The sequence below is a fragment of the Myotis daubentonii genome, chromosome 2, assembly GCF_963259705.1.
Source record: "Myotis daubentonii chromosome 2, mMyoDau2.1, whole genome shotgun sequence".
NCBI lineage: Eukaryota > Metazoa > Chordata > Mammalia > Chiroptera > Vespertilionidae > Myotis > Myotis daubentonii.
In genome coordinates this window covers 6,815,505-6,828,767 of record NC_081841.1, presented here as the reverse complement: position 1 = coordinate 6,828,767, position 13,263 = coordinate 6,815,505, and the positions used below count along the sequence as shown (strand labels likewise).

The window sequence follows — 13,263 nt, the reverse complement described above, 5'->3', positions numbered from 1 at the left end:
CTCACTGGGCACGGGTGGGGGAAGGGGGATCAAAGGGGATGAGGGACCCCAGTGCTCCCGGCGCTTTGCGTTTGGTAGGTGCGCTGACAACTCATGGTTTTTGTTTTTAAATTGTAAAGAAGCCCTGAATGAAGATTGTGGAGGACAAACCTGGCAAGATGACAAGGGGGAGGCAAGGGGCGTGACCTGGGCAGGTGCCGCAGAGGAGGGCGGGCCCTGACTTCATGGCTGGACTCCAGCCCCTCGTCCACCTTCCCATCTACCTGCCGGATCCTGCGGCCTGTGTCTAGGACCAGACAGACAGGGCCAGGCTCCCTCGTGTCCTGCTGGCAGCTGGGGACAGGGAGGGACGGGGCCACAGGGCAGTGAGGGGCACCTGAGGGAACGCCTGGGGCAGGGAGGGCACCGGAGCCGACTGCCAGGCTGAGGGGGCGGACAGGACCCTGAGAGTGGGGGGCTCTCTAGAAGCTGAGAGCTGGAGCCTTGCAGACGGGAGGTTCCGAGGAAGGAGGGCGGGTGGGACCTGCGGGGAGAGGAGATGGGAAAGGACGGGATGAGGGGGAGGGTGGCGGGGGGGGGCAGGTTGGGGGGGAGGCTGGACGGGACACCCAATCGAGGCCTGGCGAGTGGATAGAGGGACAGCTCCTGGGCAGACCGCAGGCCTGAGGAAGGGGTTGCCCGGTGCTGCTTGTCAGGCCCACAGGCACCTGCAGGGAAGAGGGCTCGTCCAATCAGAGGGGCACATGAGTGCCAGGAGACATGTTTCTCCCAACCTCGTTATGAAAACATCGCGCCAAACTGTGGAGCCACTGCACGGGCAGCCATGCCCCGCGCTGGGCTGCTCTCTCGGGCTCTGGGTGATAAGCTCATCGGGGACCCAGCCCACAGCCCCCTGTGGGTGATGCGGTTCCAATGGGGGGGGGGGGGAAGCAGGGCAGTGGCAGACCCTCCACGTGCCTGCCTAGTTGGCATCCTCCAGGCTCCAGGAGGTGGCAGGCACCGGTTTCACCTGTGATGGGCCCTCCACCAGCTCGGCTCACCTCCAGGTTGTGAGGAAGAGGGAGTCTGCTGGCGGCCGTAGCAGGAGGCAGGCCAGTCACAGAGGAAGAAACGAGACAGACACCCGCAACCAGGGCCAGACATCAGCATTGGAATGTGACAATTTATTTGGGGAGCAAGCTTTCCGGCCCCCTACCTGGCATTGATACATCAAAGAGCAGCAGAACAAAACGTACTAGACGAGAGTAATCAGCACGAAACCCCCCTCCCCCGGCCCAGAAACCACCGAATCCAGAACAGAACCAAAACCCACACCCGAACAGGGAACAGGCTGTCTTCTCCCCACGCAGCCTCTGGGGCAGGGGCAGGGGCAGGTGGACGGGGACCCCTCATGCAGGGGGGGCGTGCCCACTCCCGGGGCCTGCCGACTCCCCCGATTCCTCTCTTTAACCACCGGAGGCAAAGTTTAGCCAGCTGGGAGCTGGATGGTTGAACCACAGACAAAGGCAACAACACTTCATTTTTAAAATGAGAAAGAGAAAAGAGTGCCCCCCCAAATATAGAGCTATATACGTATACTTTATATATATAGAATTCATCCGTGCACAGTTCATTAAATGAGCTTTTCAAAAATTAAAAAAATTATAAGATACATTTCTTTAGGCCTTTGTTTTTAAATTAAAACCAACAAAAAAGAAGTCTCCATCTCCACTCTGGCCAAGGTAGGGGCGGGCCCCAGAACTGTTCCTTCCATGCTGGCCCCTTGTGAAGGGTCCCCCGTCACACCATCAGCCCCCCTTTGCCTGGCGGAAGCATTGCACACAGTAGGGCTCACTCACTGTTGGAGTGAGGCGCTGACTCCTTGGGGGGGAGGGGACGCCTGCAGGCCCGGGAGGGGGTTCCCAGCCCCCACCCAGCCTGCCTGGTTGGCCTCGTGGTGACTGTCAGCAGGGTGGGTCAGGTCCGGCTGGGAGACCCTCTCCTGTAGTTTGAGGCCATGATTCTGGCTTTCTGAATCTGACAGGAGATGCAGATAGAAAAACAAAAACCTTTAAACACTTTTGTTTAAAAAGTGATTCCTTAAACCATACAAGCCCCCAAGGGCTGCCTTGGGTTAGTGCATCAGGGGGGTGGAGCTGACAGGTGGGGCTCCACTGTCCGGGTGGGCCAAGTGCAAAATCAAACCAAACCCATAAGCCCCAGGTGGGAGAGACGGTGTTCACCTGCCCCAGAGGCCAGGACGGCTGGAGCGGTCCCGCCTCACCCTCAGGCCCGAGCCAACACTTCCTACTCTGGGCTGACCCCTCACCCAGGACCCCTGGCTCCAGGGCCCAGGATTTAAAGGGGCTTTAGAAATGCCAAAGGCCAGAACACTCCCATGCAGCATCCCTGCCTCTCGGAGCCCCGGTTTCCATAAATGGGGTGATCCCTCCAACCTGCCCACCTCAGTGAGGCTGGGGACTCGATCATCACCTCTCTCCAGGGCAGAGGAAGGATGGAACTCATTGTGACCCTGACCCTTCCGCAGGCGAGGACACCAGGGGCTGTGGGAGGCTGGGGGCCCAGGGCCAGCAACCGCAACCACCACTCACCTAATCCCCAGCCGCTGCCTGGACACCAGCAGTGCTTTCCTAAGAGGGCTTGCTCCCCATACACCCATTTCACAGATGGGCAAATGAGGGTCAGAGAGGGGAACAACACAGGGATGGTCCAACTTCCCATCTCAAACCAGAGACACCAAACCTCACCTGTTTCCTATGATATGTGGGTAGGAAGGGGCGGCATTAAGGGGACATGACCGATGCCCCAGCCAATACTTGAACATGGGAGATCGGCGATGGGGGTATTTCACATGTAAAAATAAAGCAAACCAGACTGCAACTTCTGCTTGGTAATTAGGCAAATGGAAAAGCAGCAAGGGGGAAGGGCCCATGGGAGGCTGATCCGTGCAAGCGTGTGTGGGTGCGTGGGGCCCTGCTCCCAGCCGCCCTGGGAGGGGGGTCAGCAGGGCTCTGTTTGCTCGTGACGCCGCCCACTCAGGCCCACCAGGGAGCTGCTCATCTGGGAGCAGTGAGCCTGTGTGCCTCTGCACATGCCCAGGGGTGAGGCTGCAAGGCTAGGGGTCAGGGTGGCAACCATCCACCAGTGGAAAGAGAAGGGGTAGGCATGCCCTTCTCTCCATGCTAACCCCCAACCCCTTAGGGTCACCACCTAAGTCTCCCCAAGTCCGCAGCTCCTGTCTTCCTGAAGCCTGGTCCCCCTCCATGGCCAGGGGAGCACAGGAGGTCCTGGTCTTTGGGTGACGGGGAGGGAGACGTCCCCCATGGGGTGGCGGTGGGAGGGACCAGATGGCCCAACAAGGAAGGAACGGAGGAGAGGAAGAAACCCAACTGCACGGACTCACCAGCCTTCCTGGAGAGTCACCAACGACGGGTCCCCACGACGGTGGGCCCTGTTGCCTGCCCCACCTCCCCAAATCTCAGCTCCATGTGCGTGGCCCTGCAGCTTCTGGCTAGTTCCCTTGGAACCAGCCAGCACCCTTTCCTTGGAGGGAGGACCGGCATGGGTCTGGGCCAGGCTCTCTCTGCCTCACCGTGAAGGCAGGCAGCCGCCACAGCCCGCCGCCCTCCACTCCTGCCCTAACATTGCCACCTCAATGTGCAATCACTGCGTTACCAGTTTTTCTTTAAATATCTCTTCTCCCCTCCCTCCCCAACCCCATAGGAATCCCACAATATTTTTTCTGTTTCTTTTTTTTCCTCTTTTTTGTTTTTTGCAAAACTAATTCTTTCACTTTCCTGTCATAAAATCACCTCTGAAAACACAACTTCTTTACAAAAAAAGTCACGAATGACACAGACTCTCAGGAAAACACATTTCTATGGTCTGGAAACACCTGTAACTGACACCCAGGTGGTCGCTCACCCGGGGTGAGGGGTCGGGGGAAATCACCTCCAAGGACAGAGGAGAAAACCAGCCCTTATTTGGGGGAAGCCAATTGGCACTTGGACAGCCACAGAGCCAACACCAAGGGCAGGTGGGGAGGGTCCGGGAGTGCCAGCCCCCCAAACCCTCCGGGGCCCTCGGCCTACACCCTGGGGTGGGGAGGGCCGGAGGCCTGGCTGTAGCCCCTGGTGGAGACTTGGAAGAAAGAGTCCTCCCACACGTTCTGTTCCCTTACTGGATTCCCTCCACCTCCTCCTACCGTCTGCCATCATGCTCTGAGCTGACACCGTCACCGCACATACCGGCGAGCTACACCGGCTCACGCAGGGCACAGGGCGTGCCACTCGCGCCAAACCGAGACAGCCAATGGCCCAGGGCTGCCCCCGACCCCCCACGCACCAGACCCCTGGCCCTTCTGAAGAACACAGGCCTCCTCTTTGGCCCCCCTGTCCTCCCAGTGTCTGGATTAAAGCTGGGGCTTTGGTCTCTGCCACTGGCATGGATGCCTCCGCTCCCTGGCAGCAGAGGGAGAGAAAGCTGCCCAGGGCACAGGAGGCCTCCCGCTGCTTCGAGCAGGCTGCGCCGTGAGAAAGCCTCAGCGGTCAGAAGCAGACGAGAGGGGGCGAGAAGCTGGAGACCCGGAGAACAGCTCCAGGCTTCCTTCCCCACAGCACCCAGGAGCAAGGGGACGCTCGGACGGGGTCTCCCTTCGCTACTTCAGGCCCCACCATGCCCTGTGCGCGGCCACAGAGGCCTGGCTGGCCAGGCTGACCACCCCACAGGAGACGGGCAGGGGTGCACGCCCCCAGCACCCCCAGGCCGGGAGGATAGGCCTGGCGGCCTCCACAGGCCCCGCTGTCAGCAAGGGAAGGTCCAGGCCCTCGATGACCCTATTCTGAGGAACCGGAACGAGTGCCGCCTGGAAGGCCTGGACCCCGTGCTGGCTGCACACACGGAAACACACATAGCAAGCGGCTGCAGACGCACGCGCACGGCTGGAAGTGTCCGCGCAGGCTCTGGTAGCACCTTTGGTCGTGAACTGAAGGGGCCTTTCGATGCTGGGAGGCTGTGGCAGGGGAGGTCCTGCCAGACAGGGGTTCATAGAGAGGTGGGTGGGGCCTAAAGGAGCGCTTGTCTCCTCCAGAAGTGGGCAGACCCATGCTCTGGGCACTGCCACCCTCTTTGGGCTCCTCAACCCGCCTGGGCTCTGTCATCCCTGCCCCTCCGGCCCCGGCCCCTGGAGGAAGGCGAGGATGGTGCCCATGCTGGGAGGGGGTCTCCTCAGGGGCCCCCCCGGCTGCCCGGTTAGCACCGAGAAATCAGATGCTGTGTGCGCGAGAGCTGGAAGCAAGCTGGGGAGACAGGGCAGGATGTGGAGGAGGCAGCTGAACCCCAGGTTCTGGGGCTCCACAGGAGTCACCCCGTGGGCCCCACTGTGCATGGGGAGAGGGGGCCAACGACAAGAGGCCTTCCCAGCGCCTCTGCCCCACTCCAGCTCTAATCTGGTCCAGGACTGACCCCACTGGGCTGCAAGGGGTTCCAACTGCCCAACCCATCCCAGGGTTAACATTGAGCCACTGGAAACAAGCAAAGCACAGGCAGGTGTCTGAGGGTGGGGGTGGGAGCAAGAGTGTGGCCTTTGGCAGGAGGGCCCCCCAAAGCCTCCTCCTTGCTGGAGCCCCCTCACTTGCTCACCCCACTGCTGCCACTCCCACCCGCGGAGCCTGCTACCCCAGCAGCCACCTTCTCGAAATCCTCAGGGTTGCAGAACTCCTTGATAGTGACCGTCAGGAGGTTGCTGGTGACGTCGGTGACGACCACATTGGAGCAGGGTGACATCTCAGGGCGCCAGTCCCCAGCCTCCTGCTCAGAGGAGGTGCCCGCGGGCTGGGGGGTGGGGGGAGGCTCCTGGCTGGCAGATGGAGTGGCGTTGGGAGGTGCCCGCTTGCTGGTGGCTGCCGACTCGGGAGAGATGGACAGGTCGAGCACCTCCGGCTCTTGCCAGTCGGGGGCAGATGGGCTCATGGTCTCGGGGAGCAGTTTGGGGGGTGAGTCGTCCGGGTCGGAGGAGGACTGTGGTGCTGGCGAGGGGCAGCCGGAGGAGCTGGAGCTGCGGGCATCGTAGGAGGCAGTGGGGGCCGCGAGCAGCAGCCCCGGAGCGGCGGAGGCGGCGAGGTCGGCCTTGCTGGCTGGCGGGGCCGGCAGAGGGCCCGGCGCGGGCGGCTTATTGTACAGCGCGAAGGCGCCGAACTTCATGTGGCGGATCTGCGTGCGCAGGACGCTCTCGCTGAACTTCTTGCTCTTGCCGATGACGCGGTTCCGAGAGGGGACCTTGGGGCGGGCCAGGTTCCCGGCGCCCGGCCCAGCGCCCGCCCCGCCGGCACCCTTGTCGATGACCTTCAGGTTCAGGATGATGCGGTTCCGCTTGGGCTCCCGAGGCTTCACCTTGCGGTTGATGATGCGCACGGTCTCGGAGAAAGGCGAGATGGGCGGGCGCAGGCCCGGGCTGCCCCCCTGGGGGTCGGGGCGGGGCAGGGGGCGGCGGGACATGCGGTGGCAGCGGCGTATGTCCTTTTTGAGCCGGTGCACGGCTGCGCTGGAGTGCAGCTTGGGCGAGGAGGCGCTGGCGCTCGGCTTGACGGAGAAGTGCACATCACTGATGCGGAGGGCCTCGGCCTGGGCCCGCGCCTGTGGGGCACAGCGAGGGGTTGGTGCGGGCCCAGCCTCCCGCTGCCCTCCTCTGGACACCCTTGCACCAGCCACTCGCACCAATGGGCTCATTGAACCACCCTGAGAGCATCAGGAGAATCGGTCTGCTCCTGACCCATCTTAGAGATAAAGGAGAGGCACACAGGCGAGGCACTGCCCGAGATTCCGGAGGCAGAGCGGACCTAGTCCAGCCCCAGCTGCGAGCCCCACACCAGCTATGCGAGCTCGGCTATGGGCCCGGCCATGGCCCGGAGGCAGACGGGTGGGGGCCCTTGCTGACACAGGGGTGTCAACGCTTGGGACGCTGCACAGAGAACAGCCTTTTGCTCGGAAGCCCTGGACCAAGCCTGCTCTGAAGGAGCCCGGCTGGGCCCTTCTCTGCGCACCAATTCTTGGGGACAAAAGGAGGGAGGCCCCTCCCTCCCTGCTTCGCTCTGCACCCCAGCCCAGCCCTCGTGACCTACTTGCAGGGTCCCTAATTCCCCATGGCCCCTCTCTGCCTTTGAACAGGCTGCACTCCAGCTGACCACTGCACGGGACAGGCCACTTCCTAGTCTCTGCACTGAAGTGGTGGGCGCAGGGCAGCTGAGCAGAGTTCTGGGGGCAGCCGGCCACTGCACCCCCAGGCGTGAAACCTGTTACTCTCCAGGGCTCTGCAGCAGCTCACCTGCTACATCGTGGGACACTTGGGCGTGGCAGGGCCCCGAGACCCCAGGTTCAGAGCAAGGGACTCACAGGCCCATCAGCTGACCTCCGTGGCCCGTCTATCCTTCCTACACTGTGAAGTGCTGGCGGGGATGTGCCAGCTGCTGGGGCTACAACTAGGAGCGCACAGCCTCCACCGGGGGGGGGGGGGGGGGGGGGGCTGGCTCCTCGGGGAAGACAAGGTACAGGCAGTTAGGCTGCAGGTGACCAGACAAGCAGGTAGGGGCCCAGGTCCTGGAGGACGAAGCTGAGTAGGAGAGCCCTGGTCCTTCCTGAGTGACTGGGCCCCAGGTGGCTGCAGGGGCCCCCTGGCCTGCCGACGGGACGCTGCTGTAAGACAAACGGTGGAGGCAGAGTCGGCGGTGAGAGGGTGCGGAGTGGCCGAGGGACTGAGAGCAATGGCTGAAGAGAGGGTGGAGGTGGCTGACTGGTCTGTAGTTCCTGGTGGGGCAGGGGGCTCTTTCAGGGGTACACCCAGCTCCTAGGGGGCAACTGCACTCATCCAGGTGGGAGATGGTGTGGCCACGAAAAGGCCACATTCCCATGGTCTGTGAGCTCCCTGGGAGCGGGATCTGTGGTTTGGGGTCCCTTCACCTCACCCCATACCACTACTAGATGCTTAACCAGCACCTGGGAGGTAGGCTGCACCGCCCTACACAAGGCTAGGTTGTATTTGACCACAACCCCCAGAAGAGGCGTTTTCTGACTTATCTGCTGAGTAAGGATGCATTTTTCATTAAAACGTGGGAGTACACTGTAATGCCAGGCCCTCCCTGACACTTAGGGCCTCCAGGGTTGCTTGGTCAACAACCCTTTCAGCCACTAGGTGGCAGCACAGGGAGCCGGCCTGCCCCTGCCAGGGCGACCAGCAACTCCTGCTCCCAGCCAGTACCTGGTTCCCACATAGCGTTTCCCAGAGGCAGGGAAAGCACGTAGGGCCTTTTGCAGGGTCAACCCCACTGGAGCTTAGGGATTGTGGTTCTGCCTGATCCCCCCAGGGGATCCCTCTGCATGTCGCCTGAGCTCTTGGACCTCTGTAATAATGGTTCCGACAGAGGCCAGCTGTGATGGACAGTCCCTGGGAGTGGCTAAGAGTGTGGGCAACATCAGCGCCAGGATGAACTCCCAGCTCAGCGGGCCTCCCGGCCTCTTTCCCTATCTGTGCAGTCACAGCAGCGCGCACCACAGCGGCTCCTGTGGCCACCACGAACGTCACCTGCTGAGCACAGTGCTTGGCCTACCAGCTGACCTCATGCCGCAAGTACTCAATACTAATTTGTCCACGCTTCTCTATGAGCAATAAGGTTTTTCTAAGGCATGGTTCCCAAACTTCCTGCGAGAAACATTTCTTCCTTTATAATTCCTCAATACAGGATGGGGCAAAAGTGGGCTTAGAGTTGTGACTATATGAAAGTTTATTTTTGAATTATTTTCCAAATGAACAACTGTAAATCTGCTTTTGCCCCACTATGTACCATTTTCTTTTGAAAAGGGGATTGGTTTAACCTTTCTCCTATTATCTGCCCAGAGTGAAAATTTTTTGTAGACAGGAACTGGTTCAGCCTTTGATTTAAAAATGGCAACCATAGGCAAGTGTTTATAGCATTCTGACCGGGTGACAGGCCTGGCTTGGAGGAACCCCTCTGGCCTGTTTTCTATGTGTAAATGGGGATAATGCCATCTACTTCCTGGGCTCCTGTTCCCTTCAAAATAGTTCCCAGCAGAAAGTGCTGGCTTACTACACACACTGCCTCTCAGTGACTCACAGGGCACGGGTTCCATCAAGCTGATCTCCGTCACCCAACCAGGCCTCTCATCTGCCGCTCCACCCCCGTCCCTTCATGGTTTCCTGTGAGTGCTTCTCCACCTTGCCCCGTACTCTGATGTGTACTCTCTGAGGGGCAGGGTGAAGGACAGGACAGGATGAAGTCATGAAGTTGGGAGCTGGGATCCCCTCCATGGGCCTTGACTTTCCCATTTGTGAAATGGAGATAATACTCCCCACTTCAGAGAGTGTTGACAGTATTAAAGGAGATAATCCAAGTGGGGACTCAGCATTGCATTAGGCCCATATAGCCAGCTCAGGAACTAAAACTATTAAAAAAAGAAAGAAAGGAAAAAAAAAGGCATTTTGTGAATCAATATTTTAGTTATTACTCGCTTCACCGCTAGAGGGTGCACAGCAGCGCTGAGGGGCGGGCACCCCAGCCCTCTGGCTGCTCTGCATAATTGCTCCTAAGAAGCATCAGGGGTTAAGGCTGCTTCATGGACCCCCTAAGACATGTGCAGATCAGGGGCCAGGGGTTACAGAAACATGTCATTCTGGAAACCAACATTTCTTTCACTTCTGCTTTAAATCCAAAGCAAATCCTTCAACAAGTCCCCTTTGGGTGGGGAGGGGAGGCGAGGCCGGAGATGCCCACCCCACTCTCGCTGGGCTCGGAGCCTTTTGGGTAGATGGGTGATGCTGAGCTTCTGCGTTCTGCACAACCTCTTCTCTGCAGAGTCCTCCCCGCCCTTTCAGTACCAATCGCCACAAGGCGCAGGCTGTCAGGGTGGGAAGGGGCCCTGAGACCATCCTAGCACTAACACGGAGACTGTCGTTGCCCAGGGAGGCCCACTTGCAGCCTTGCCTGCCATCTTGCCTTCCCCTTTCCTGGACTCTGTTCTTTCTCACCAACAAGATAAAATAAAATAAAATATCCCCAAACTAAGATGGCTTCCTCTGGAGCTAGGCCTCCCTCCCTTGCCGAGGCTCACGGGCTACGCTTTCACGCCCCTGCTCTCCATCCTCATTAGTGCCTCCAGGAACAGCCAGAGGTAGGAAGGAACTGAGGCTCAGAGCCCCGAAGCCAGGGGCCCAGCCTGGGTGATGAACTCAAAGTGAAGCGACTTAAGGTCAAATTCAAGCTGAATCCCTCAGCGAGGAGGGAAGGCATGCAGAACAAATCCTCAGAGAGGGAAGCTGGGGCAGGTGGCCTGCGAATGACTCTCCCTGCTCCCTGCCATGAGGGAGACCACACTCACTCCCCCCTGCGTTCTAATTCCAGGCAGGGTGCAAGGGGAGCTGGCTCAAGGCTGGGGGGGCAGGGGGGGATGAAGGCTCTCAGGTGCAGAGGCGACCTCCCTGCCACCAGCTCCGGTGGGCAGCCCCTACCTGCTCCATTCACCCCCTTCCTGGAGCCCCGCTGGCCTCCCCAAACCCCGACTTTGTCAGCGAGGACGATCCCCCTCCTGGCCCCCAACTCCCACAACCCTCCCGCTGAAGCCAGAACAGGCCGGGGTCGCTGCCAGGGGCTCAGAGCCACCCCCTGCCCAGCTGGGGCCCGTCTGGAAAGGCCCGCCCCGCCTGGGCGGCCGCCGATCTCTCCCTCCCCGGCAGGCCCCGCGCTGCGCCGGGCCAGGGGCCCGAGAGGGGGCGGCTGGGGCCGGGCCAGGTTACCTTCAGGAGGAAAGTTTTGGGTTTGGGTCCCCTCTTCTTGGGCCCATACAGCTCACGCTCCCTCTCCCTGCGGCGGAGAAACGCAAAAGGTTAGAAAGAGCCCCTTCCCGGGCCCCTCTCCGCGCTGCCCGCGCGGCGCCCCGTTCCCCCGCGCGGCGCCCCAGCCGCGCCCCGGTCCCGGCCCCGCCAGCTCCCCAAACTCACTTCTGCTCGAAGGCGGCGATGAGCCTCGAGTCCAGGATGTTCTCCTCGGGCTCCCAAGTGCTGTACCTGCCGAGTCACACGCAGAAAACACGGATGAGAACCGGAGAGGCGGCGGCACATGCGAGGGGGAAAACGTGAGCGCCCCCCCCCCCCCGCCCCGCGCCCCCGGAAAAAAGGCCTGGCGGACCCTGCCTCCCCTCCCCCTCGCCCCCGGGCCCCGCGACACTCACTTGATGGCCCACCCCTTCCATTTCACCAGGTACTCGATGCGTCCCTGAAAAACAGAGAGAAAAAAAGGGGAAAGTGGGGGTGGGGAGGATGCGGGGACCCGAGGAGGCGCCGGCGCGGGGGTGGGCGAGAGCCCGGGTAGCGGGACCGCAGCGCCCCGAGGGCCCACGGGCCGGCCAGCGGCTGGGGGACACGGCGTCCCGCCCCGGGAGGCGGCTCACCTTCCTGATCCGCCGTTTGATGATGGATTCGGCCGCGAAGACCCGCTCGCCCACTGCAGACAGCTCCATCTTGCTCAGCGGCACCCACAGCCCATAATACTCCCTGCTCCCGCGGCCGGTGCTGCACCGCTCGCGCACGCGCTGCAGCGCACAGGCCCCGGCGGGCGGGCGGGCGCGCGCTCGCGCTCCAGCTGCGGGCCGTCACGTGACCCATCGGGCGGGCGCGCCGTTGCCAGGACTTCCCCCTCCCCCGGGGCCGTTGCTATGGAAAGTGAGAGCACGCGGGGCGGGGGCGCGCGCTGGCTCTTAAAGGGGCCTCGCCGGTCGGCGGGAGCCCTGGCACGGAGTCGGGTGGATGCTGGGCTGGTGGGAAGCTGGGCTTTTGCAGTCTTACATTTTCCGCTCCCCTCTCCGTCTTCCCGGCCCGGAGAGCTGACGACGCCCCCCTCCTTTTAACCCTACTCCCCCAAAGCAAGTCTCAAAAGGCCCCGAACGGGGCAGGGCGATGGAGTCTGCAGCCGCCGCGCATCTTCCCCGCAGAAGTTTGCAAACAGTTAAATGTGATGCAGCAGAAATGCATTTGCTGTTGCCTTGCCAGGCCCTGCGGGATTTTCTTTAAAACAGTGCCCCCCCCCCCCGTCCGCCCCCCCCCCCCACCTTATCCATTATTTATGTATTCGTGGGAGTGTGGTTTTGTAACCAGTTCAGATGAATTAAAACAAATACGCCACTGCAGGAAAGGGGCGGGGTGGGGTGACTCAGGCCCAGGAAGGCCGGGTCCTGTGCCTCGGTCCTTAGGCCGAGATCTTGGGCGGCACCTGCCTCCACCCGACAGGCCGGTGAAGCCCGCAGGGAGGACGATGTGCGCCACGGGGAGGGACAGAGAGGGCGCGGGGTGAGCACGGGCTCCCCACGCTCCACGTGAGCCCGAAGCAGGTCATCCTCCGATTATTCGGTAGAAACCGCCCTCGGGATCATGTCTCTATGTTTTCTGATTCCCAGGTCCCCAGGCCACGCCACCCTCCTGCCTCCCGCAGTTCTTCTAACGACTCCGCCATGACTCTTGGGGAGACCGGACCCCAGCTTCCTACCTGGGGCGGGGCTGAGAGACCTGGGCTGCCCGGGAATGGACACAGAGTGGCCCCGCCACGCAAACGCTCCGTTTCTTTTATTTTGAATTATTTAAACTTTATTTTCATGACATCAGCAGTCTTGTTCTTTGTAAATTAAGATAAAATAAGAAAAAAAAAAGAGCAACTGTCCATAATCTCCACCAAAATGTGTTCCCATCTTCACGAGTCTTCTTCCGGCCTCTGTTCTATGCCTGTATAAACACACGCATATATTTAACTTCTTTTTAACAAAATGGGACCGCGCGACTCACACTGTCTGGAATCTGCTTCTCTTCCTTAACGATATAAAGTAGACCTCTTTTGGTGTCATTAAATACAGATGTCACTACATTTTAGTGGCTGTGGTGGGGCTGAGAAGGAGGTGGAGAGGAATGGGGAAGCGGTAAGGATCAGGGCTGGCTCTTGCTCTCATTACTTGTTTATCAGAGAAGATGATTTTTACATTTCTGTGATGCAACACCAGTTCTTGCGATTTCAGATCAACCACATTAAAATTTCCGCGTCGTCTCGTCCCTGCATCTCTGCAGATTTGTCTCATCATTACCTTGGAAGAAATTACTGACCCCCCTGCCCCCCAAATATCAACACCCTCTTGAGAAATAGCTGTTTGCTGGCCGGCCTCAAGTGGGCTTGGGTGTAAGAACAGAGCTGCCCTCCTGGGGGTGGTGGGGTGAAT

At 60.5% G+C, this 13,263-nt stretch overlaps 1 protein-coding gene across 1 annotated transcript; it reads right to left on the bottom strand.

The window, feature by feature from the left end:
• Window positions 1-1,144: 1,144 nt before the first annotated feature.
• CBX6 (chromobox 6) lies at window positions 1,145-11,630 on the bottom strand. Its single transcript, XM_059681525.1, has 5 exons — window positions 11,455-11,630; window positions 11,236-11,279; window positions 11,006-11,071; window positions 10,802-10,868; window positions 1,145-6,633 (listed from the first exon to the last, which is right to left on the bottom strand). Exons 1-5 carry the CDS (start codon window positions 11,521-11,523, stop codon window positions 5,629-5,631), a joined length of 1,251 nt encoding a protein of 416 aa, XP_059537508.1. The 5' UTR covers window positions 11,524-11,630; the 3' UTR covers window positions 1,145-5,628.
• Window positions 11,631-13,263: the final 1,633 nt, after the last annotated feature.